Source organism: Pelobates fuscus, chromosome 13, assembly GCF_036172605.1.
Source record: "Pelobates fuscus isolate aPelFus1 chromosome 13, aPelFus1.pri, whole genome shotgun sequence".
NCBI classification, from domain to species: Eukaryota; Metazoa; Chordata; class Amphibia; order Anura; family Pelobatidae; genus Pelobates; species Pelobates fuscus.
This window is the reverse complement of record NC_086329.1, coordinates 96129993-96153539: the sequence shown is the minus strand read 5'-3', so window position 1 is coordinate 96153539 and position 23547 is coordinate 96129993. Positions and strand designations below refer to the sequence as shown.

At 41.8% G+C, this 23547-nt stretch overlaps 1 protein-coding gene across 4 annotated transcripts in view; it reads right to left on the bottom strand.

The window, feature by feature from the left end:
• IGSF9 (immunoglobulin superfamily member 9) overlaps positions 1-21923 on the bottom strand; it is a 134707-nt gene extending 112784 nt beyond the window's left edge. For 3 of the 4 annotated variants that reach the window (XM_063439848.1, XM_063439850.1, XM_063439851.1), the window contains exons 1-3: positions 21461-21923; positions 7812-8210; positions 5755-5946 (exon numbers count right to left, since the gene is read on the bottom strand). In XM_063439848.1, the coding sequence (XP_063295918.1) occupies positions 5755-5946; positions 7812-7866 (247 nt within the window). In that variant the 5' untranslated portion in view covers positions 7867-8210; positions 21461-21923. Of the gene's footprint in view, positions 1-5754; positions 5947-7811; positions 8211-18746; positions 18807-21460 lie in introns of those variants that run through there. The other variant, XM_063439849.1, reaches the window with a different exon arrangement.
• Between the last annotated feature and the right edge of the window lie 1624 nt (positions 21924-23547).

The following is a 23547-nucleotide window of genomic DNA, read 5'->3' as shown; positions in this document are numbered from 1 at the left end:
GTGAAGATCTATTAAAGAGATCCCTCACAATCCCCACGTGCTTCTCAATGACTAAGCTCTGATTCTTTAACTGAACTCGGGAACCATGAGGGATCTCTTAACGTGATCTGCACCTGATATTAGTGCAGACCACAAAGCTCCCCCACAGGACCACCATGGATCCAGCTCCTCAGGTCACCCCACACTGCACCATCACAAATTACAATACATCCTGCCAAGAGGTAAGCAGGAGCGTGACAAATTTAAAAATTACCCACACAACACTTACTCTCTCTCATACTTCCTAGGGCAACAGGCAACCCTAATCTGGCTCTGCACTAGACTGTAATCTCAGCAGGACAGATTATCTCAGTTGGTAAGAACTACATTGCAATTTAACAGATTATAATACTAGATTGCAAGCTCTTTAGGTAGAGGCGTTTCCCATTATACTCTTATGGGATATGCCCCACTATCACTACATTACAGCCCACTGGGGCAGCAGATTATTTAAGAACAGGTTTTTTTTAAACCCTTCACTGTTCAGATCACAAGAATTGCATCCTCTTTAAAAGTGCATCATATCCGATCTATATTTTGATGACCTCATAGTGTGCTGATCAATGTACATTTAAAATAGATAATATGACCTGTTTAGATAATAAATGTTCATATTACACCTCGTGCTAAAACCAAACTCTTTGTTCTTCTTTTAGACACATACTGCCCTTCTTATATACGGTTACATTGTGTGCTCTAACAATACACAGGCTGTGTGATACCTGGGAATGGAGAACGTAAGTTTCAACAGATCATGTATCCTTTAACCTTTTGGGAGCCAGAAGTGCAAGAGAAGGGTTAAACACAACCATCAGTACTTTTCTCTATACGTCCAACACAATTTATATAGCATTTGAAGTTCTCTATGTACTGTGCATGTCATAGGCTATAGCAGTGGGTAAACCCAGATGGCAACAGTCATTTTGTATTTAAGTGTATATAATTATTTAGTATAATGGGATCCGCTTGCACATTTTCTGTCTCTTTTCAGGGTTTACACTAAAATACGAACGCTCATCTACAGTAAGAATGGGAGGTGACAAATTGCTCATTAGACAACAAAAGTCCCCATGTATCCCATTACGCCATCTGACACATAGCGTGCGCTGCGTCATGCAAACGCCAGCCCTGGTGAAAATAAATTAATTTTGAAAAAAAATGGCCACAAAATTAGAAAATACCTTTATATTGTAAATCCTTTACAACTCATCTTGGGGACGAGGTTGTTTTTTCACCCCAATACCCTGAAGTTATTTTACTAATAAACAGTCTTGTGGTGTGCGGACAAATGGATATGAAAATTGTAGTAGCATGATTGGAGAATCCTTCTTATTCAATAATTTGAATTGATCAATTAGCTGCATAGGAATACATTTCTTATGAACTTAAAAAAAACGTAAGAATTAAAATAGATTTTTTATTTTAACCCCTTAAGGACACATGACATGTGTGACATGTCATGATTCCCTTTTATTTCAGAAGTTTGGTCCTTAATGGGGGTTAAAAAGCCTTTAAAAAAAAAAAAAAAAATTCTTTGTCAGTTTAAAGAATCGGATTATCTAGCACAATGCCAGTGGGGGTAGCCAAGCACTCTCCAAGGGCATACTATTTAGGAATTTAGTGAAAGCATGGGAATATTTATCTTTATTTCTCAAATAATCGCAGCATCCCTCTCCGTCACATAACCAGCTACATTGTGTCCCTTACTTGTCTAGATAGAGGGGCCACTATTTATCTATAAAGCACACAGAGACTCCACAACTACAGAAATAGCAAAGTAAAGAGTTTTCCATGTGACCACAAAGCGTGGACATGTGATTTGATTTGAATTTGAACTTTTTGTGCTTCTGGTCGTAACTGAAATGCGCCACACCCCAGATACCTCGCTGTAACCTAGTTAATAACTGACCGTTGGCTTCATCAATGACAGCCAGGGGCCCCTCCTCTTGACAGCCAAAGAAAAGATGTCTTTGTTGGTGTTTTGGAGCCAATTCATAGCAGACAATGCTTTGCCCTCCCCAGAGAGAAGATTCCTCATTTATCTCTTCCCAACAGTTTAACACTTGTTGTTATACACTTTTGGCCTATCCTCTCGCTTTGTACCTGAATCTTTCAAAAGTTTAGACTGAACTCCCACGCCTGTAACATTCTTCGATATAGTGAGTTAATTACCGACTGGGACCCTCACCCCCTGGCTCCTGTACAATAAACATATTTAGTCGCAATCACTTTTATGTCTTGTTTACCCATAATACAATGTATCACAGAGCTCCACAGCAATAAAACCCCCAGTGATGTACACTGGGTAATGAGAGTATCACAGAGCTCCACAGCACTAGAACCCCCAGTAATGTACACTGGGTAATGAAAGTATCACAGAGCTCCACAGCACTAGAACCCCCAGTAATGTACACTGGGTAATGATTGTATCACAGAGCTCCACAGCACTAGAGCCCCCAGTAACGTACACTGGGTAATGAGTGTATCACAGAGCTCCACAGCACTAGAGCCCCCAGTAATGTACACTGGGTAATGAGTGTATCACAGAGCTCCACAGCACTAGAACCCCAAGTAATGTACACTGGGTAATGAATGTATCACAGAGCTCCACAGCACTAGAGCCCCCAGTAATGTACAATGGGTAATGAGTGTATCACAGAGCTCCACAGCAATAAAAACCCCAGCAATGTACACTGGGTAATATGTGTATCACAGAGCTCCATAGCATTAGAACCCCCAGCAATGTACACTGGGTAATGAATGTAACACAGAGCTCCACAGCACTAGAACCCCCAGTAATGTACATCGTGAATGAGTGTATCACAGAGCTCCACCGCAATAAGATGCCCAGCAATGTTCACGGTCTATGAGTGTTTCACAAAGCTTAACAGCACTAAAAAGCATTGTGATATTCACTGTGTATAAGTTTATCGCTGAGCTACACAGCAAAACAATTTATAGCAATGAGCAGTATGAATTTCACAGAGCTCCACGGCAATAAAAAACCCCAGTAACGTGCAAGGTGTATGAGAGTATCACAGAGCTTCACACTAATAGAACTCACAGCAATGTGCAATGTGTATGAGTATCACAGAGCTTCACACTAATAGAACTCACAGTAACGTGCAATGTGTATGATTGTATCAGAGCTTCACACTAATAGAACTCACAGCAATGTGCTATGTGCATGAGAGTATCACAGAGCTCCACACTAATAGAACTCACAGTAATGTGCTATGTGTATGAGAGTATCACAGAGCTCCACACTAATAGAACTCACAGCAATGTGCAATGTGTATGATTGTATCACAGAGCTTCACACTAATAGAACTCACAGTAACTTGCAATGTGTATGAGTGTATCACAGAGCTTCACACTAATAGAACTCACAGTAACGTGCAATGTGTATGAGAGTATCACAGAACTCCACACTAATAGAACTCACAGCAATGTGCATGATTGTATCACAGAACTCCACACTAATAGAACTCACAGCAATGTGCAATGTGTATGATTGTATCAGAGCTTCACACTAATAGAACTCACAGTCATGTGCTATGTGTACGATTGTATCACAGAGCTTCACACTAATAGAACTCACAGTTATGTGCTATGTGTATGAGAGTATCACAGAACTCCACACTAATAGAACTCTGTCATGTGCTATGTGTATGAGAGTATCACAGAGCTTCACACTAATAGAACTCACAGCAATGTGCTATGTGTACGATTGTATCACAGAGCTTCACACTAATAGAACTCACAGTCATGTGCTATGTGTATGATTGTATCAGAGCTTCACACTAATAGAACTCACAGCAATGTGCAATGTGTATGATTGTATCACAGAGCTTCACACTAACAGAACTCACAGTAATGTGCTATGTGTATAATTGTATCAGAGCTTCACACTAATAGAACTCACAGTAACGTGCAATGTGTATGAGAGTATCACAGAGCTTCACACTAATAGAACTCACAGTAACGTGCAATGTGTATGACCGTATCACAGAGCTTCACACTAATAGAACTCACAGCAATGTGCTATGTGTATGAGAGTATCACAGAGCTCCACACTCATAGAACTCACAGTAATGTGCTATGTGTATGAGAGTATCACAGAGCTCCACACTAATAGAACTCACAGTAATGTGCTATGTGTATGATTGTATCACAGAGCTTCACACTAATAGAACTCAGTCATGTGCTATGTGTATGAGCGTATCACAGAGCTTCACACTAATAGAACTCACAGCAATGTGCAATGTGTATGATTGTATCACAGAGCTTCACACTAATAGAACTCACAGCAATGTGCAATGTGTATGATTGTAAACAGAGCTTCACACTAAGAACTCACAGCAATGTGCAATGTGTATGATTGTATCACAGAGCTTCACACTAAGAACTCACAGCAATGTGCAATGTGTATGATTGTATCACAGAGCTTCACACTAATAGAACTCACAGTAACTTGCAATGTGTATGAGAGTATCACAGAGCTTCACACTAATAGAACTCACAGCAATGTGCAATGTGTATGACCGTATCACAGAGCTTCACACTAATAGAACTCACAGTAACGTGCAATGTGTATGAGAGTATCACAGAGCTTCACACTAATAGAACTCACAGTAACGTGCAATGTGTATGATTGTATCACAGAGCTTTACAGCAATAAAACGGTTTATAAATGCACCTCAGAAGTTATCACATCAGTCGATAATTAATAGTTCAGTATAATCACGCTGTGAAGAGATGTTAAATTGTGCCCTTCGACAGACCTCAGTAAGATCTAAATCTTCCTGGGAATGACGAGTTTTTCATCCAGTGACCGATCACCAGACTAGTTTCCTGAGATTGAGATAAATAAACCTATAGAACAAGTTATCTGATGGATCACGGCCTCCTGGTGCCATTCCCTAAAAAAACATTACAGATACTGGTCTAAAAAAAGGGACCCAAACAAAGTTCAGACACATGGATGTCAATAAAGTGTATGAAACGTCTTGATGTAATGATAGAATAATAAACAGAATATGTTACAGCGTACTATTTTGCACCACGGTAACCCTAGCAGCCACTATCAGACTTACAGGCTCATTGAGAATACCTGTAGAAAGTAATGCGGCCAGATCTGTCATTAACCACCAATGACCCACGATGGACGTCAGTGAACCACACTTGGAGTATAGCAAAACAACACCGGCTTTAGCATTCCTCCCACACCAGGCCCCTCCTGTCCAGCTAGACCGACTCTATGACTACAACAGGTAGCAAACAATAGGCCTGTGTTTGACTGTAATCCCATCCTCGGTCTCTGATGACAGATAGGGATCTCGCACTGTGTAGCGAGGATCACGTCACAATTGGCCTAGGAATGGGATTATAGTTGCAGCCACTATAGATACATGTTACACGCAGGTGCCCGATAAACAATACAATGTATAGGCGCACTAAGGACACACTGTGCATTTAAAGGGGAAGTAGTGCATTTTTTTTTTCTTTCACTATAATTATTGATGAGACTTATTCAGGACAAACCATGAGTCTTGCACCAGTAGTACCATGTTGCAAAGATTAAATGTAACAAAATATTTGCAGCTAATCAAGATTAAGTTAAAATAGGTAACATGCATGCGGTTTATTGAACTGTAAACATATATTTATATATATATATATATATTTTAATAGATATAAAGAAAGAGGGCTCACCTAAGTACTGCGGGTCCACGCGGGGGGAGTACAGACCAAATTTGATAAAGATCGGAAGGGTAAAACCAAAGCGCACCCACTCAATGACATAGAGAGGAGGGCGCCCCGCGTCCTGGAGGAGCAGGCTGCACCCCAGCACCGCGCTCTCCCCTACGCGGCCAACCACCGTCTGGGCGTCTGATCGGATAGTACCTGCATGGGAGAGACATAGCTGTTAGAAAGCCAGGGAAGGTATTGCAATCTGTGTGGGGTAATCAGCAGACCTAACCTTGGCACTGCACATGTTTTAGAACGGTATTTCATTTATTTTTTTACTTCCTGGGAATGACAAGTTGTCCTCCGGTGTCTGATCACCAGACTACTTTCCAGAGATTGAGAGAAAGAAATTGAAGATTTTTTTTTTTAATAAAAAGAAAACAGGAATACAAGAATACAACATGTCATTTATACATCAATTACGTCACGTTTGGGCTAAATTAGCTGGGCAGCAAATCTAGTTTGAAGTTTGGAAAATGTTCCAAGTTCAGTTCTTTTTGACAAGTCCAGGTTTGGTGAATGCTACATATAAGCAGACCGTATATATCACAAATATCCAGAGTTTGGCTTTAAACCTGAGTCAGCCAACATACAGAACCTTTAATCAAACGATACAGAATGGCCGTCTATTACACATTTAGACCTTTATTCACCAAAACTGGCTACTGTGTGAAACTGTCAAGAGGGTTGATAATCTCCGGCCAAAATAATCAGTCTGGAAGATAATTGGCACATTTTTCATTCTGACAATTTCGGACTAAAATTTGCAAATCCTTCCTCAACGCTCCTTGTTTAGTGAATAATGCTCAACTATCTTTGTTGTAGACTAGACACATTCCCTATCCCAGCTGGTGTTATTGACAGAGCCAGGATTAGCTGTGTTTGGGGAATTAGCAGGCCTATAATTTAGGAAATGGGAGATAACAGCTGATAATAGCTTACTAAGGCTCCTGTTGCCGTGACAAGCTTCACCGGGAATGGTACAGGTAAATGAGCTACATATTAACAGGGCTGGTCTCGCATGTTTCAGAACAAGGCTATGTACTAAGCTGAGCTGTGAACGCGTCCACAGAAGCGTTAAGTTATTTTATTAATCACTACACAATTTGTAAATCCCTACTGGATTTACCCACAGAGCGGTGTAAAATGGAGTTGCAAAATTTAAGCCACAATAGCCTTTTTTATTTTTGCTAAATTTCAAACTTTGTGCTTGCTCGTCTCATCTTACTGTTTAATGAATAATCTGCATTTGACAGCCATATTGATCTTTTTAGTGTCCATTTAGAATGTCTGTTCTGCTTTTAAAGAACAGTAAGGGGGTGGGGGGGCATGCAGACAGGAAGTACAGGTGTAACAGGTCGGAGGTCAAATGTACTCTCTGCAGGTGGACAAGCCAGTTTCTGCTATACAATCAATGACTGCTTGTGAATGATCTCAAAGCAGCCACGTCACCTATAAAATTATATTTAAGCAAGACCATATTTTGATCTTCGATTAAAATTGTTCCGTAGATTTTAATATTTAAATATTTGGAAAAAAAACAACAAATTTTTAGCTACCTGCCTTGCAAAGATCATCTATCATACTTCAGAGCTTCATTAGGTTCAAGACTAAACAGTTAATGATAAACCCCCCTTCACTAGAAATGTCATTGTACAAATCAATTTTACAGTTGCTCCTGAGTCCTGCACCAGTCATGGTACAATTCACAAAGGAGCAACTTGTCAGGTAAAATGATAACAGGTGCACGGGACATATTATTTGATGCAGAGGCCACCAGGCACAGTTACATAAAAGAGCCAAGTTAAATGAATGAACTTTATGAGTACAGAACACAAACTGCGCTGTCAGATTAGACAAAATTGACAAATTGAAATTGACAACTGATAATGCGGACGTATTAATTCTGCCTTGTGTACAAGCAGGACGCACCACACAAGTCTTTAGAAATCAGATTGTGGTGACAGCAATGGGTTAGAGGAATCTAGGTTATTTTATCCAATTTAAAGAGGGACACTTACCTTCAGTGCAGCAGGTGAACAGGCTGAGAGGTAAAAACCAGAGGGACCAATGCATAGCACAGATCTGCCCCCTAAACACAGGAACCCAGCGATGGGAAATTTACCCGGCCGTTCCTGCGGCATTCGGAGATCACCACGGGAATCTCCACTCTGTCCCAACGCTCCACAAATTATAAAATGTAATAAAAAATAAATGGAAATGTCAGATTGCCCCTGGGTAGTGTCCAGTCAGTCTTGGCGCACAGGGTGATGGGGTCTCAGGAGGGCACAGGGCATCACCCCAAGGCATGAGCTGATCTTTGAGTCAATCCGTTTCTATCCAGCGGAACCAGTTCAGTGGAAAGCACAGCTCGTTCTCCGCTCTTAATGGGAGCAGTGTCTCTGCATTTCTTCACAGACCTGTTTAAGACAAAAAGCAAGGGGGTGGGAGGCACTTAGATTGTGAGTGAGTAGGTAATAAAGAGCCAAATGCTTCCTAGGCTCTCAGAGTCAATGTTTACACAGTCCACACCTTCCCACACACTGTCCACTTGTACAAAGCACTGTATGGGGGGGTGGGGGGAGATCTCACAGCAACGCTGGCAACTACCACTTCCCATGTAAGTGTCCAAAGACAAGCCAATTCAATCAAATATCACAGGACCCAAAGCGGCTAACCCACTGCGGCTATTACAAACGAATCATCCTACTGCAGATTGTACCCATATCTAAACCACCGGCATTAGAACTCCACAAGCAATGTTATCCTCACCTATCCATGGACTACCCTCAACTAACACGTAGCCAATAGGACCCAAAACAATAAATTGCCAAAAGTACCCTCAAATATCCCAAATCTATAGACCCCCACTTAGCACACTGCCTATGGGCTCCCAACTAGCACAATACCTACAGGACGTTTAATTTAGAAACCATGCCGATAGGATGTACACATAACACAATACCTACCAATACCAATTAAACCCTGGATTAATACAGTCCCTTCACGGTTTTATATAAAATAATATTTTGGTTCACATTAGATCCCTGTGTCCGTTTGTAACCGAATATTTAAAATGGATCGAATATATCAATTATACATTAAGATCTGGACCATCTAAAAGTTTCATCAAAAATGTAAACAAACTTTCTTGGGATGCTTGCTCAACATTTTGGTCCTCTGCAAAGAACCCCAGATCTAAGGGTTAGGTTTATTCTCTGAACTCTGGAATGGACTAGGGATTTCCAATTTGTCAGCTAAGACAGCAGACAGCTATTGTTCCAGTTTGGTAACTTTGAACAAAAACTTGACGCTAAAGTAACAGACATAACACACAAACTACTTTAGAACAAATACACAGTCAATGCATAAAGAGGAAGGAAAGATCAGAAGCATGCAGGGGAGAACAAGCAGAATGGTATCAGGAAGAAGGATTCGGTAGCGAGCAAGGAAATAAAAACGAGTAGGAAATCAGAAAAGAGAGATCAGTAGCGAGCAAGGAAATAAAACGAGTAGGAAATCAGGAAAGAGATCAGTAGCGAGCAAGGAAATAAAACGAGTAGGAAATCAGGAAAACAGAAATCAGAAGCAAGCATTAGGAAATCAGGAAGAAGAAATCAATAGGTCTCCCTGCTGACCCTGAGCCCCCTCACCTGCTCAGAGAGCTTCATGCTCTGCAACTGTCAGTGAAGATCTATTCAAGAGCTCCCTCTAAGTACCAACGCACTTCTCAACCACAGACAGAACTCTGACTCTCCTAAACACACACACACACAACACTCACACTCAACCACTACGTACACAACCAACACACACAGGCACACTCACCTCATACAGCTCTCAGCCTCCTCCACAAACACAAGACTCACAGAAACAGACCCCAGGGCTCTGGGAGGCATCCTGCCTTGGGCTCTAGGAACCTTAATCCGGCTCTGCACTAGACTGTAAGCTCACTGGGAAAGATTTTATCAGATAGTTAACACTTCACTGCAATCTGACAGATTATAATTCTAGAGTGTAAGCTCTTTGTGTCAAGCAGTGACTCCCATTATGCGGTTTTGGGATAGGCCCCACTAGCGGCACTCCAGATGTTGTGGACTACACATCCCATAATGCTATTATAGCCGTAATGCTGGCAAAGCATCAAGGGAAATGTAGTCCACAACATATGGAGTGTCGACGGATGCCTACCCCTGCACAAGATTATAGCTCACAGGGGAGAGGATACTTGGGAAACAGGTTTTATAAATTCTATTCTTGGGAATAGAATATTTTTTGAAAACCCACCTTCATGACTTAATGGGGTGCCAATCAATGTGCATTTAATGTAGATAGAGTGACTGGTTTAGATAAAATATGTACATATCACACCTATAACCAGTAGGAAATCAGGAAGAAGAGACTTGTACCAGACAGTAGGGAATGAGGAAGAAAAGATCAGTAGCAGCGTTCTTTGCTCTCATTACTCTTGGGCGACAGCACGGACTACAGTATTCAACCGCACATTATTGGAGTTTGCAGGACTTTATACGACAACCCATTCCTGTCTCAGAGATTGTTCCTCTGAACTAAAAGCAGCCAAGGGAAGTGTTAGTGAAGGACTCACAGGTTGGCGCACCACTTTACGGCACATGTTAACCCATTGATTGCCAGAGAAAAGATCTAATACCCTATCCACCCATTCTGACACAGACAGGGCCAGTGACAATCAATCTTGCCATAATAAGAGTTCCATAATAAGCATACACCCCGTCTGGCCAGAGTTTCCCCTGTCGTCTAGCCAGTGTTTCTTCCAAAGAGATCTGTTGCCTTGGGAGCACTAGCTAAGTAACTGTATGAGACAATATGTCTGTGTAACAGAACCCAGTCCGATCCTTTCCACCCAAAACCCACGTAATGTTTCCAGCGAAAAACCAGAGGAATGGTTCAAATTAGATGAAATTTAAATCTCGTCCTCTCTTTTCCAGTAAGGAAAATGTAAATCACACATAAAAGGAACATTTACTTCCTCAATGTTAACACAGCCCAGCAGCTAAGTAAACGTTAGTTGTGCTCTAATGTACTTAATGAATAAGTTAACTCTTGGAGTGATGTACACACAGCGCATGTACACACGGTACGCTTGTAGTAAATGCAGAGTGGACATGCCTGAGTGCGCATGTGTGTGTTTCCGTGGGCTTGATGGGTTGGTGAAATCGCCACAGAAGGGCAGCGTTGGTAAGTACATTGTCTACTTACCTCCGCTACAGTAATCACGCCAGTATTCTCTGTAACAGCATGTGCACGGATGAAGGAACAGTGAATACTCACTTCTCTTTAAGTGACGATTGATCTCTAATATAGTTTGTTTGTTTTTTCCTGGCTTTTATGCATGACAGCAATACGTAAATTAAAACAAACTCTGCACAGAATTTTAAAATAATTTTAGCACAAACTATAGATAAACTTTTAGCTACGCATCAGGTTGTGTTAAAATTGAGGAGATTTCATTTTCTCATAAAAAGATTGGGCACTGAACGTTGTGACAGCTGTTTTCGAGACATCTGGAGACCTACTAGAGTAGGGGTGCCCCAAAATGTTGTTTCCCAGATGTTGTAAAATGACAGCTTCCATGATGCATTGTCATTCTTAAGGCATGCAAAGCATCACTTGAGATGTAGTTCTACAACATCTGCGGATCTACATTTCGGGCACTCCTGTCTTAGAGGTTCTGAAGTTGACCTCTTCGGTCAATATGGTAGGATGAGAATCATTAGAAGTCCTTCGTTCCTATTCTTTTCAAAACTCATAACATTAAAAGAGGAACCTGAGGGAAACTATATCTGCTGCAATGTCCATCTAGATGTTAATTCATCCTGGGCTAGAACCTGTGGGTCATAACCTCTGGAATAATAAAAAGCAACCAAGTGATTTTTGGCCAAAGCCATTATAGCCACCTGTGGAAATCATCACTTGTCAGAGACAAGAAAACATTCCTTGAAAGACTCCATAAATTCCAGTTGACTAATATCCAGCCCCAACGTCCTCTGCTAAATTATCTGACTGGCAGCTAGAGAGTTTGCAATCGTTCTGTATGATCTTGAGCATAGTCCATAAATTGCTTGATCTCCTTCAATAGCTGCGTACCCCTGGTTCCACACTGGTTTACATAACCAGCAAAAGCCTGATGTTGGAGGGAAGAGACTGCTTTTTGCTAGAAACAAGGTGTTTGGACTAACATGTCTCGGAGATGAGCTCGCAAACTGAGATGACTGGGGTCCATTGTTACAACCTTCCACTCTCTCTCTCTTCTATCGGAATTTTTTTTTATAGAAAGCCACCAATGAAGATTCTGTTTTTCAGAATTAGTTCCCAATTGTTCACTATGAACTTCTGACCAGGGAGAAGCTCGATGACCTGCTGACATTAGCCTCAGCGTAAGGAACAAAGTCACTTTGGATACAAACTTCTTTCCTACTACAGAGAGACAATAGCCTGAACAGTGTCCCATTGTGCTCCCAAAAATCCATTCTTTTGGGAGTGAGCTAGCTTTTTTTTTTTGTTTTTGTTTTTTAAGATTGATGAACCAACAAAAATGGGTTAAGACTTGGACAACTTGACCCCTGTGTACCGATAATGTGTGCCTGTCAGTAACCACTAAAAAGATGTCAGCCAGGTAATGGAATTAAAGTATTCCTTGTTGTCTGATATCTGCCACAATGGTAAGCAATTCTTTGGTTGGTCCAAGGAGCCTACTGAGACCAAATGCCCGTGCTCTGAACTGGTAATACCTGACAAAAATTGGGATGTAGAAACATGCATTCTGAACACCCTACAAGATCACACAACACCCTGCCCTGATTAGTGAGAATTGTTTAAAAAAAACAATTGGATGAATACTTGCAAAAACATAATATTGAGGGATATATGTGGGGTAACAGCTTCTTGATCCAAGGACAGAGCTGACCGCCATTTTGGGATCAGAAAGGAATGTATTCCTGGTTTGTTGCAAATCTGGAAAGTGCTTCAATTGTTTTTATTTGTTATTTTTTTGGGGGGGTGGGGGTTGTCTTCTTTTGGGTCAATAGAAAAATAGATGTGAGAAAGGCAGAACTTGACAGACGCATGTCTCTCTTCAGCCTGTGTAACTATGTAAATCTATGTAAACGTTTGACAAGGATTCTAGGCCAAATTGCTGAATCTGAAGGTAAGGATTTACTAGACGCAAACCCATCATTGGTTTCCATTGGCCTAAAGGTTTATTCACCAGGTACAACCTGGAATAGCAGCCTTTTCTTTTCTCTGAAATTGGCACTGGAACAATAACCTTTTGTCTCAGCAGATCCAAGACATAATTTCTCAAGATGTCTCTTATTTTCCCTTTCGCTTTTGGAATGTTGGTTTTGAAAACCTTCCACTGGGAAGGAAGTGTAAGAACTCCAGCTAAAAACTCCGTCGGTCACCAAAGATTAAACCCCAGCAACTGGAAAGTTGGCCCACAGCTTTTTGAACCACTGAAGTCTAGCTACCACTGGAGAACTCTAAACCTACCAACCTTCAAAAATTCTTACCTAAAAATGAAATTAAGAAAAAGGATCAGGTTTCTATTTTTTGGAGGAAGTACTACCACCACACCATGTCGAAGCCATACCAAAAAGTGTATACTTTACCAGGACGTTAAGATTTGTGGTCATTGAAGGAGTAAGAATGAGTTCCCCATGAGTTGTATGACTGCTATCCTGTGGCAAAAAACACAAACGAGTTTTTAACCTTCTTGATGCTCTCATTCGTGGGCCTTCTAAAGAGAACTTCTCAAATAATGAGAATTGTTAAAGGGTTACTAAAAGCACCATGACCACTTCAGTGATTTGAAGCGGTCGTGATGCCTGGAATGTTTGTGTATTCTTTCGCTGTGAAACTCTGCATGCAGAGATTATCGTTACTAGAAGAGTAACGCTACCTTCGCTAGTGTCACTGGGTTCTCACCTGCCAGTCCAGAACTACTAAACAGTTTGCCCTGTTACCGGGGAACCGTCCCCGTGTACTCCCGTCATCATAAACATTACAACGGGCTGTAGTAGTTATAATGTTTTAAATAAGCCTTTAAACAAACACCGGGCAATGAATAAATAGCAAACTGCACAAACCAACCACTGAACCTAGGAAATAGAGCTTTGAGAATACTGCAACTATTCGAAAGTCAAACAAATAGCAAAATATTCTAACAAAGAACATAAAGCAGAACTGTACTGCAGATTAACTAAAAATAAAAATAGTAAACAGACAGGTAATAAAGTTGCTTCCGTGCCGGAGAGAACACCATGTACACCACAGGCAGATACTAAATGCACACTAGAAAAATAGTATATGGTTTATGGAACAACAGTTCTGAACACGTAACATACAGTAAACCGAGAACAAAAAGCTCTACGGGTTGTGATTTTTTTTTATGGGGGGGAGGAGGGGTTTTATTTACCTTACTTGTCTCGTTAATTATATTACGTTATCTTATTTGTCCATTTGTATCTCAGAGCTCCACTGCAATATATTTCACAGTAATTTGTAGTGTATGACTAAATCACAGAGCTCCAATACAATAAAACTCACTGGAATGGTCATGAGCTTATTACAGGGCTCCACATGAATGAACCTTACAGGAGCTTATTCTCCAAGCTCCGAATTTGCCAATCCAAATTTGGAGAAAATTAGTCGGTATTAATCAAGACAATATTGATGATAAATTACTTAGTTCACTACATTTATCATCAGAATCTATCAAGCTTCATGTGAATATATGCAGAGGAGCTCCAAACTGGACAAGCACTATTATCTTTTCCATTTTTGAGGTTTTGAGCGTCTTCCCCAGTGTCTGGAATCCATTCATTTCTCATTAATATCATATTGGTAATCTAGCTTCCCTAGGAAGCCATACAAGTATATGTACAACTTGCTCACGCATGTCAATCCCCTTCATTTGCAGCAACTGCCATGTGATCGCAGTGCACTGAGCCTGGCAGGCAACATGCATGTTCACTGTACATACCCCTGTACTAGAAGGAATGGGCTTCAATGGTTTACGTGTGCCATACAAGTTCTGGGAAGATAGACTTCCTCATCTGATGTCAGTGAGAAAGGGGGCGGAGCTTGGGTGCCAAGAGTGACTGAAGACAAATCTCACCAAAAAAGTAACCCTTACCAAAACAACAAGCTAAAAGTGGAGTGCCCCTTAAAATATTTGTTGGTGAAGGAAATAATTATTTGTTTCAGTGGCCACATGTTAATAATAAATAATACTGTCAACCCCATGATAAGTGAACCAGTATGGAAACCAGTGGAGTTATTCACTATGCTGGAAGGTGTGGAGAATTGGCAAGGGAACCACGGATTCTACACCAAAATAAAGATCCAACAGACCTGGAGAAGTTTTACTATTTAGGGATTGTTCTTGCTCAGCAATTCAGCTTACAATTTGCTATTCCTTGGTTCCATATCTTCCACTATAACAAACTAAAAAACACCATTGCCACAAATATTTAATAAATGCGTTTTTGTAGGGGGGTGAATACACATTTAGAGAGCGAAGGAGTTACTGAATTGGGTGGGAATGTAACAGCCCTCTGATGATTCACAGTCCTTCCTTGAATTTGGCTCAGACCCCTACATGTGGGTCCAACTATATAACCCAGATGGTGAGTTGGGAATGTATCTCTTTGCGGTCACATTTTAGACTGAATCGGAAACACGCTATCACAGATTTAACTTATCCTTATTAAACAGTCTCCCCTTTGCATTTTTATTAACGGTTTTGTTCGTTTTTTCACCCCATGCGGATACAAAGGATTAAAATGGAGTTACACAAAACAAAAGCCCCTGCAGGTACCCAGTTTGGGGTATCTCCCACCACACAGGTGGCTCAACCAGGTTTGGGACCAGGCAGTTGTAGTTGCTGGGCTTAATGTAGAAAGCAATATGGCAACAGAGACGGATGCGGTGCGCTATGGCTTAATGCTTTGTGTATATAGCACCTGCAGACGTGGTAGACTGTTATGACTGTCAGTGAAGGACACTGGCCGGCTGAAAGCTGATCAGGAGTTGACGAGGATTGAAAGATTTCCAGTTCCTTTTGGGTCAGATTAAAATCACATCTGTTTAGAGTCTGAGCTACGTACATCGAGGAGGGAGACTGAAAACTGTCAGGAAGTGCCATTCGCAGAATCTGAAAACTGCCAGGAGGTGTCACCAAAAAAAATACAAGAACACGAAGGAGAAGATACCTCAGAACCCAAGAATAGGAAGCAGTTGCTATTACAGAACCAAGAACAGCTAGGATGAGCCACTACCAAACCCAAGAACAGCTAGGATGAGCCAGTACAGAACCCAGGAACAGGAAAGAGGTGCCATCACAAAACCCAAGAATAGAAAGGAGGAGCCACTACCAAACCCAAGAACAGGTAGGATGAATCAGTACAGAACCCAAGAACAGAAAGGAGGAACCACTACCAAACCCAAGAACAGGTAGGATGAATCAGTACATAACCCAAGAACAGGAAAAAGGTGCCATCACAAAACCCAAGAATAGAAAGGAGGAACCACTACCAAACCCAAGAACAGGTAGGATGAATCAGTACATAACCCAAGAACAGGAAAAAGGTGCCATCACAAAACCCAAGAATAGAAAGGAGGAACCACTACCAAACCCAAGAACAGGTAGGATGAATCAGTACAGAACCCAAGAACAGGAAGCAGGAGCTACTACAGAACCCAGGAACAGGAAGGAGGTGCCACCACAAAACTCAAGAACAGAAAGGAGGCACCACCACAAAACCCAAGAACAGGAAGGAGGCGCCACCGCAAAACCCAAGAACAGGAAGGAGGCGCCACCGCAAAACCCAAGAACAGGAAGGAGGCGCCACCGCAAAACCCAAGAGCATCCAGTTGGAGCCACTATAGAATCCAAAAACTAGCAGGAGGAGCCACTACAGATCTCTGAAGTGACAGATATTTCTTGTAAAAAAGGATCCTGTGTCAGTTTGCTTACAGAGTTAACAGTGCTACAATGTGGTTGAATCCCACTGACCCATACAAATATTCTGAACGCATCAGGCAAAATGTCCTTATTTCAGGAAACAAGGGGTGGTCTTTGGGTGCCAGGAAATACTCAGTTCTTTCTACAAATAGCTTAAAGTCTTAGCACCATAACCTATTCAGCCGGTTTAATGACTACATTTTTGACTACATACAGTTTGATGATGCCAGGGGAATCTAGGCACCATAGCCACTACAGTGAGCTCTAGAGAATATGGTCCTTGAGCATACTTTTAACAATACAACTCAGTGGTTATGGTGCCTGGTATGCCCCTTTAAATCAGAGGCGAATCTATTATCAGTCTTTGTCTGAATGCAGGGCATGCAATCTAACCGTAACCGCAGTGATCAGTATAAGCTGATGGGAAAAAACATTTTTCACAGGACTTACTAGAAAACAAATACAGAATTTCCAGGAGAATTTTGCTCCCTGTATCTACAAGATGTAAATCCTTGTTGCATTTGAAACAGATCCATTTCCTAATGACACATTGGTGGCTAGAAGTGTCTTTAGGCATGTCTGATTTACCTTGTTTTCCTGGACACATAGCACGTCTTCAAGCTGGTGGCCAGCAAAGGAAAAGCGCTGCCTTGCAGTAAGCAGGATTCATATACTGGAGGAGAAACACCACTTTGGGATTTGTCATTTTCTCATCAAGTTCCTTCCTGCAGCATATGAATTCTATATACTGCAGAGCACAGAGATGCTAAGTCGCACGGCCTGCTTGTGTGACAGATAAAGGATTACTCCGTAAGGAGAGAATTCAAAGTGGATTTTTAATTTAAGGTCAAAATAGCCAAGTTGGGGAAAAAAAATGATCTAAGTCAGCTCCAGGTTTTCTATCTTGTCTTACGTGAGATTTGCTGTGAGATCACTTGAAATTCTAAATTTAGCAAATAATTCGAACAGTTTTCGATTACTCATCCCAATCACCAGACAGGCCAGACCTGGACCCCAAATCAGGAGGACCAATAGCAAGTGCAGTGAGTGTATGGTTATCCAAGATTTCGCAACATTTGGAATGAGTTTCCGAACATTTAAATCCACACACGATGATGCTGTAAAGCATATAGGGTACTTTGTTTGGCTGAAGTTTTGGGGATCTTGTCAACCTGGGCTGGGGGGGCATATGCACCGTCATAACATGTGCCTTTTAGGGGCAGCTTCCAGCAAAAAAAGCAAAGGTGTCCAAAAAAACCGAATGCACTCCAGGGTCTTTGTAAAGTAAAATGTAACTTTTAATTCATATACAAAAAAAAAATTAACATCAACGTTTCGGCTCACATCTGGAGCCTTCTTCAGGATGGCAGATAGGCTCCAGATGTGAGCCGAAACGTTGATGTTAATGTTTTTTATTTTGTATATGAATTAAAAGTTACATTTTACTTTACAAAGTTTTTTTTTTGGTGATTTTTTTTGCTGGAATCGCACCGGGCATCACAGTCATTATATACCTGGAGTGCAAGCACCTTGGATTTATATATATATATCCCATCAAAATCTAAAACCAGCCTGCTGCCTATAGTGTGATTAGGAAAATAGAAAAAGCTATGCCGTGATCAGAAAACACCACGTGTTTTCATACAGTAATAATCACGTTTTTATTTAATACCATTGCAAAGCTCCAGAAACTCAGTCTGGCAACAGTGATCCAACTATCTCAAGACACTGGACTGAAGTAGTGACATCATAAATATAGTTTGTGTGACGTAGTAATACCTCTAAAAGGACATTCAAATTGCCAGTCATCAAAGTTGGCTTACCGTAGTTGCAAAAACACACCCAGCAAGGAATACTTTTCCAAACACCCCAGGATTGTTTATACAAAATATGGACTGGGGAAATAAATTGCTCCCAAGAGTAAAAATGTGAAAAGCTATCATATTCTCACCTGTATGGTTTCCTGCCTTAAACGCTAATTTATTTTATAGCCCTGGGTCAACAGGAAACATCGCCTGGTGAAGGCGAATTAAACAGGGATCGTCACAAAGTTAATAACACATTTTAATAACTCATTAAAAGTTCCAATTTACTTGTACGTTCCATTTAATAAAACTGTCAATGTTATTTAAAAAAAAAAAAAAATCATTTTTTTTCTGGATAAATGTCAAATGTAAGACTGTCCTGGCACAGCCTGGCATTTGATGCAAATTAATAAAGTCTCATTGTTCTGCTTGTATTGAATGAATATGAATGCATACCATGATGTACCATCATGATAACTTGCGGCACAGTTTGCTTAGATAGAAGCTGCAATCCTCGCCCCAAGACAACTTTCGGCAGAGCTCACTGGGAGGAGAGAAAGGGCAATGTTCACCAATTAACATATGGATGTTCCTCTTTAACTATTCTGCCTACATCAGGGCTGACCAAACTGGGCCCCTTGCAATGGCACAATACAATTCCATGAATTCTCTTCTGGACAACAGATTGAAAACCCTTGTCCATACATTCTTAAACCAGTCCTGATTCTAGAAGGGGGGAGGAGGGGGTAATAACCCAAAACTAGTGGAGACCAATGTGGACTTTTTGAGGAGTACTGAGATAGCCAATACAAAATTGTTTCACTATTATAATTATTATTATTTATTTTTTTAAGGTTACATGCTATTTTTATGGTGTTGTAGATACAAAGAACCACCTCCCTGCCATGTAGGAAGAGATTTGTTAAGGAAGTCAAGTCTAAAAAGGAAAATGATGACCCATTAAAACACGACGACGAAATAGGATAGTCCTCAGCCAAGTGAACAATGCAGCTAGGGTGGGCCAAACCGTGCACACCTGCCGTCACAATCCGTGCCTATATGCAAACCACAATATATATTTGGGTACGGTTGGACCTTAACCATTTGACTGCCTGCAGTTATTTTAAATAGGATCCTGCTTGCATGCGTTTTTGGCGACAAGGGGATTAAATTAGGGAACATTCACCATGCTAAGGAAAGGTGATTTTACTTCACTGAGAATCCACTTACATAGCGCACTCTTTGGATTTAAAAGGCAGACCTCAATAGAGCAGACAGTTTGGCACAGGCCCTGGCGAACAATCCAGCAGATTCTACTGCAGACCTATTCTTCTTACAATGTTTTGTCTGCAGCCTCTTGTTTTACAGGGGGATCAGAGGGCGGGCCCCGCACCCTATTTCCCCAAGGCTACATAAAAGCTCTACTGAGACAAATTAAGGCATTAGGATTATATGCAAGCTCTACGTGGGACCCCGTTTTAAGCCCTTTTAATAGCCGTGAGGAGCAGCGAAGGCCTTTCTAGACGGGCTTTGAAAATACCTTTCGGTCACTTAGCCCTATAGATCGCCCCTACAATAAAAAAAAAAAGCAGAGAGAGTTGGGTCTGTCGCTGGTCTCCTGCAAAAATTACATCATTGAGTCATCGCCCATAAATGTCACTTAACATAAAAGGCTATAATTGGCATTTTATTGTCCTCTCCGAATTATACCATGTGCAAGTTGCCATTGCGCCTCTCTATAAAAACAGACAATGGTCTAGGCTATTGTCTCTCTGTGTAACAGCAGACTGGCATTCTACTCTGACTCTATATAGCGATGTCCTTTGTCCCTCCGTCTATACCCAGCGTCCTTCGTACTTTCAAAAATATCGAGATGATCCCCTGCTCTACCCGTCATGTGATGACCTTGAGTGATTTTCACCTTTGTGGTCTCTTAAGGCACCCCACATTAGAGTGCAAGCTCTTCTGTCAAGTCGTCACCTCACTATGTATTACTCTGCTACCCATGCCGACTTCTAACACAATGGGCAAAAGGTAAACATTGCCTCATTAGCAGCGCAGACCCTGGTCAATCAATGTACATGTTGGGGGATCTGAATTATATAAGTCCCTAATGTATACACAGCGCTAGTTTCAATGCAGACCTTGGTGAATTTTGAGAAAATTCAATCAATGTGCAGACATTAACCCAATCTAGGCTACATGGGCCTTAAAGAAAATTAAATGCACTGTAGGCAAAAGGGTTAAAGGGGGGGGCTGGCAAAAGGGTTGTACCGACTGAATAGATTGCAAGCCCAGCGTCAAACCAGAGAATCTCAATTTTACGTCAGTTTCCCAGGAAGAATTCGAATGACTGTTCGGTAGCTTTTCTATTGCCAAATCATGAGAATATTTTATTTATAAGCATATAAATGTAATATTTACGCATAAAGGATAGAATTCCCTTGATACGATTGTCAATATTTAAAGCGAGGAGGTATCTCCTTAATTCTGTCTGGGCAGGTGCCCATTCCTACCACCAATAAATGAATGACAGCCATCTGAAATCATTCAAGAAAAAGCATTTTCCTATAAATATAATGTATTTGTAATCGCAGAACGCAAGCGCATAAGGAAACCATTAGTTAGCTGATTTGTCCGGTTTCTAATCAAAACCATCAATAGACGAATGCCCTAAATATATCCTCCCTAATTCTTCAATCAACAAGTCCCTTACTAACCAGAATTTTATGGTATAAATCACCTCCCGTCTCTACCAAATCCGTGCCATCTCTGCCGGCCCGTCTCATTAGAAAAAATCGCTGGCAATCAAAGCGTTAAATAAACTCATAAAAATTGCAAAAGGTGGAGTTGGCATTACCTTACGGTGCGTGGCCCATATTTATTGGCGACAGCCCTAGGTCTGTACGCTGGAAGGGGGTCTCGGTGTCGGGGGAGCGGGGGGGGTCCAAGACACGAGCAGCACAATCGCTGGGTTGGTCCACAGTCATGCAGAGGGTCCACACGGGGGTCTTTGCCAGGTCAGTGTACCTGTTGCCAGGGTGGCACGGTTGGCACCTGCTGATCTGTACACACAGGTAGCAAGGTTGAGAAGAGGGTCAGCGTCCTCCCCAGCCTGCCCTGTGCCTTTCAGCTGCTCTGCGCGCCCCACATCCTGGGCAGCCCCCCAAAACCAGTGTTGCCAATGCTTGCCAGTCCTCTGCCCAGGGCGCTCTGGGTGGCTTGGTTGCCAGTGGCTGGTGCCCACAGCAGAGGGATGCTGAAAGGTACAGTGCTCCTGGTCCCAGAACAGGTGGCAGGGACAGTGCTAGCTCCACACCTCCTCTCCCAGCTCCTCTCTCTCTCTTCTCCCCTTATTTCCCCCCCTTCTCTCCTCCTCTCTATTCCTGCCTGAACTCACTGCCAGGCTGCAACTTGCAAACATAATAGTAGGTGTGCCCATGATGCTCCTAACCCACCCACTCTTTCAATCAAGCGCCCCTTGTTTCCACAGCAACAACCAATGGCATCCAGTCTGCCAGATCAGCCCTCTTAGTTTTCTGCCATTATAGGAGCAGCACATGGAGCCAATAAGGGTGGCTGCCCCATGGCATCACGGGAGATGTAGTTTATACTGGCATCTGGCAAATAGCTGCTGCGCTGTCTCCCTCTGGTGGCTACGCTTGATATTGCACGTAGTGCACCACACAGCCCTGTAGGGCCAGGTTTATTATCTCTGCAGCTGCTGTTTGACTGCCACTCTCATAATCTTCAGCCAGATGACTCATGGCTGAGCATGATGGGAGTTGTAGCGAATAAATCGCCTGGGGATTATTCAGTAAACAGGTGGCTGAGAGGGAATTGACCAGGGACGCACAGATTCTAGGCCAGAGTAGCCGAGCTGGCTTGCAAAACCACCTGCTTGTTTCCCATTCAGCTAGTTTGGTCTGAAATGTGCAATTCCCCTTGCAACACCTGACTATTCCCTGTTTGGCGCATAAACTCCAAGCTGTTAATTAGCTACAACACCCACAATACACAATACGCAGCTGGGGTTTTGCTGTTCACTGTGTGGCTGAGGATTATGGGAGTGGCACTCTAAGGGTAGCTGTAGGACTTCCTAATGATGACGATGGCTATAACTTGCTGCATTCCTTTGTTTTAGTTTATTAGGCAGTTCAGTAGAAACCCGTGCAATCAGGCAGTCGGAAGCAACAGGGAACTGGAAAGTTTTGTAAGTTAGAGGTAGTCAGACATCATTATAAAAACCTATACAGGACCATTGGAAAAATGTATCTACTAACCATTTCATTAACAGGACTGTAGAAAGCACAGGAGGCCACCCGCTGAGACTTAAAGAAAGAAGATTTCACCTACAGAAACGGAAAGAGTTATTTCATTTTGCGGCACCGCTGTAAATCCCTTCAAACTGTTCTTATGGATCGACAGCATAAACAGATGTTTGAAAGGTTCAACTTAATGGCCTGAAGTCTTTTTTAAGCCTATATTAAGTTAGTAAATACATGCAATGAGAAATTAGCTACGGTCTATATTTCAGATTAGTAAAAATAGCAGCCAGCTATGCATAATGCAAATATACTCTATATGGATCGTTAATGGAACTACTGCACAGTATCGTTAATAAGGCCTGGACTGTGCCCTTGACTCAGCGGGGTTTAGAGACGCATATTAAGCCCCAGGATTTTTTTTATATCCAGAGTTTTTCAACAGCAGAACAGTTTACAATAGGCTCAAGAAGATCATACAAGTCACAATGTAGGGCATGAATCCACCCCTATCCATCCAGGTACAGCAGCGTCCAATGCTTGGGGTGAGAATCAGTCCCAGATAGACCCTCGACTATTCCTCTTGTGGTATAAAAGCGTAAATAGGTGCTCCATGGGAATATGCAAGGATGGCTTTCCCAGCACCCACCACAAGATTGGTCTTGGCCTCTAGACCTTCGTC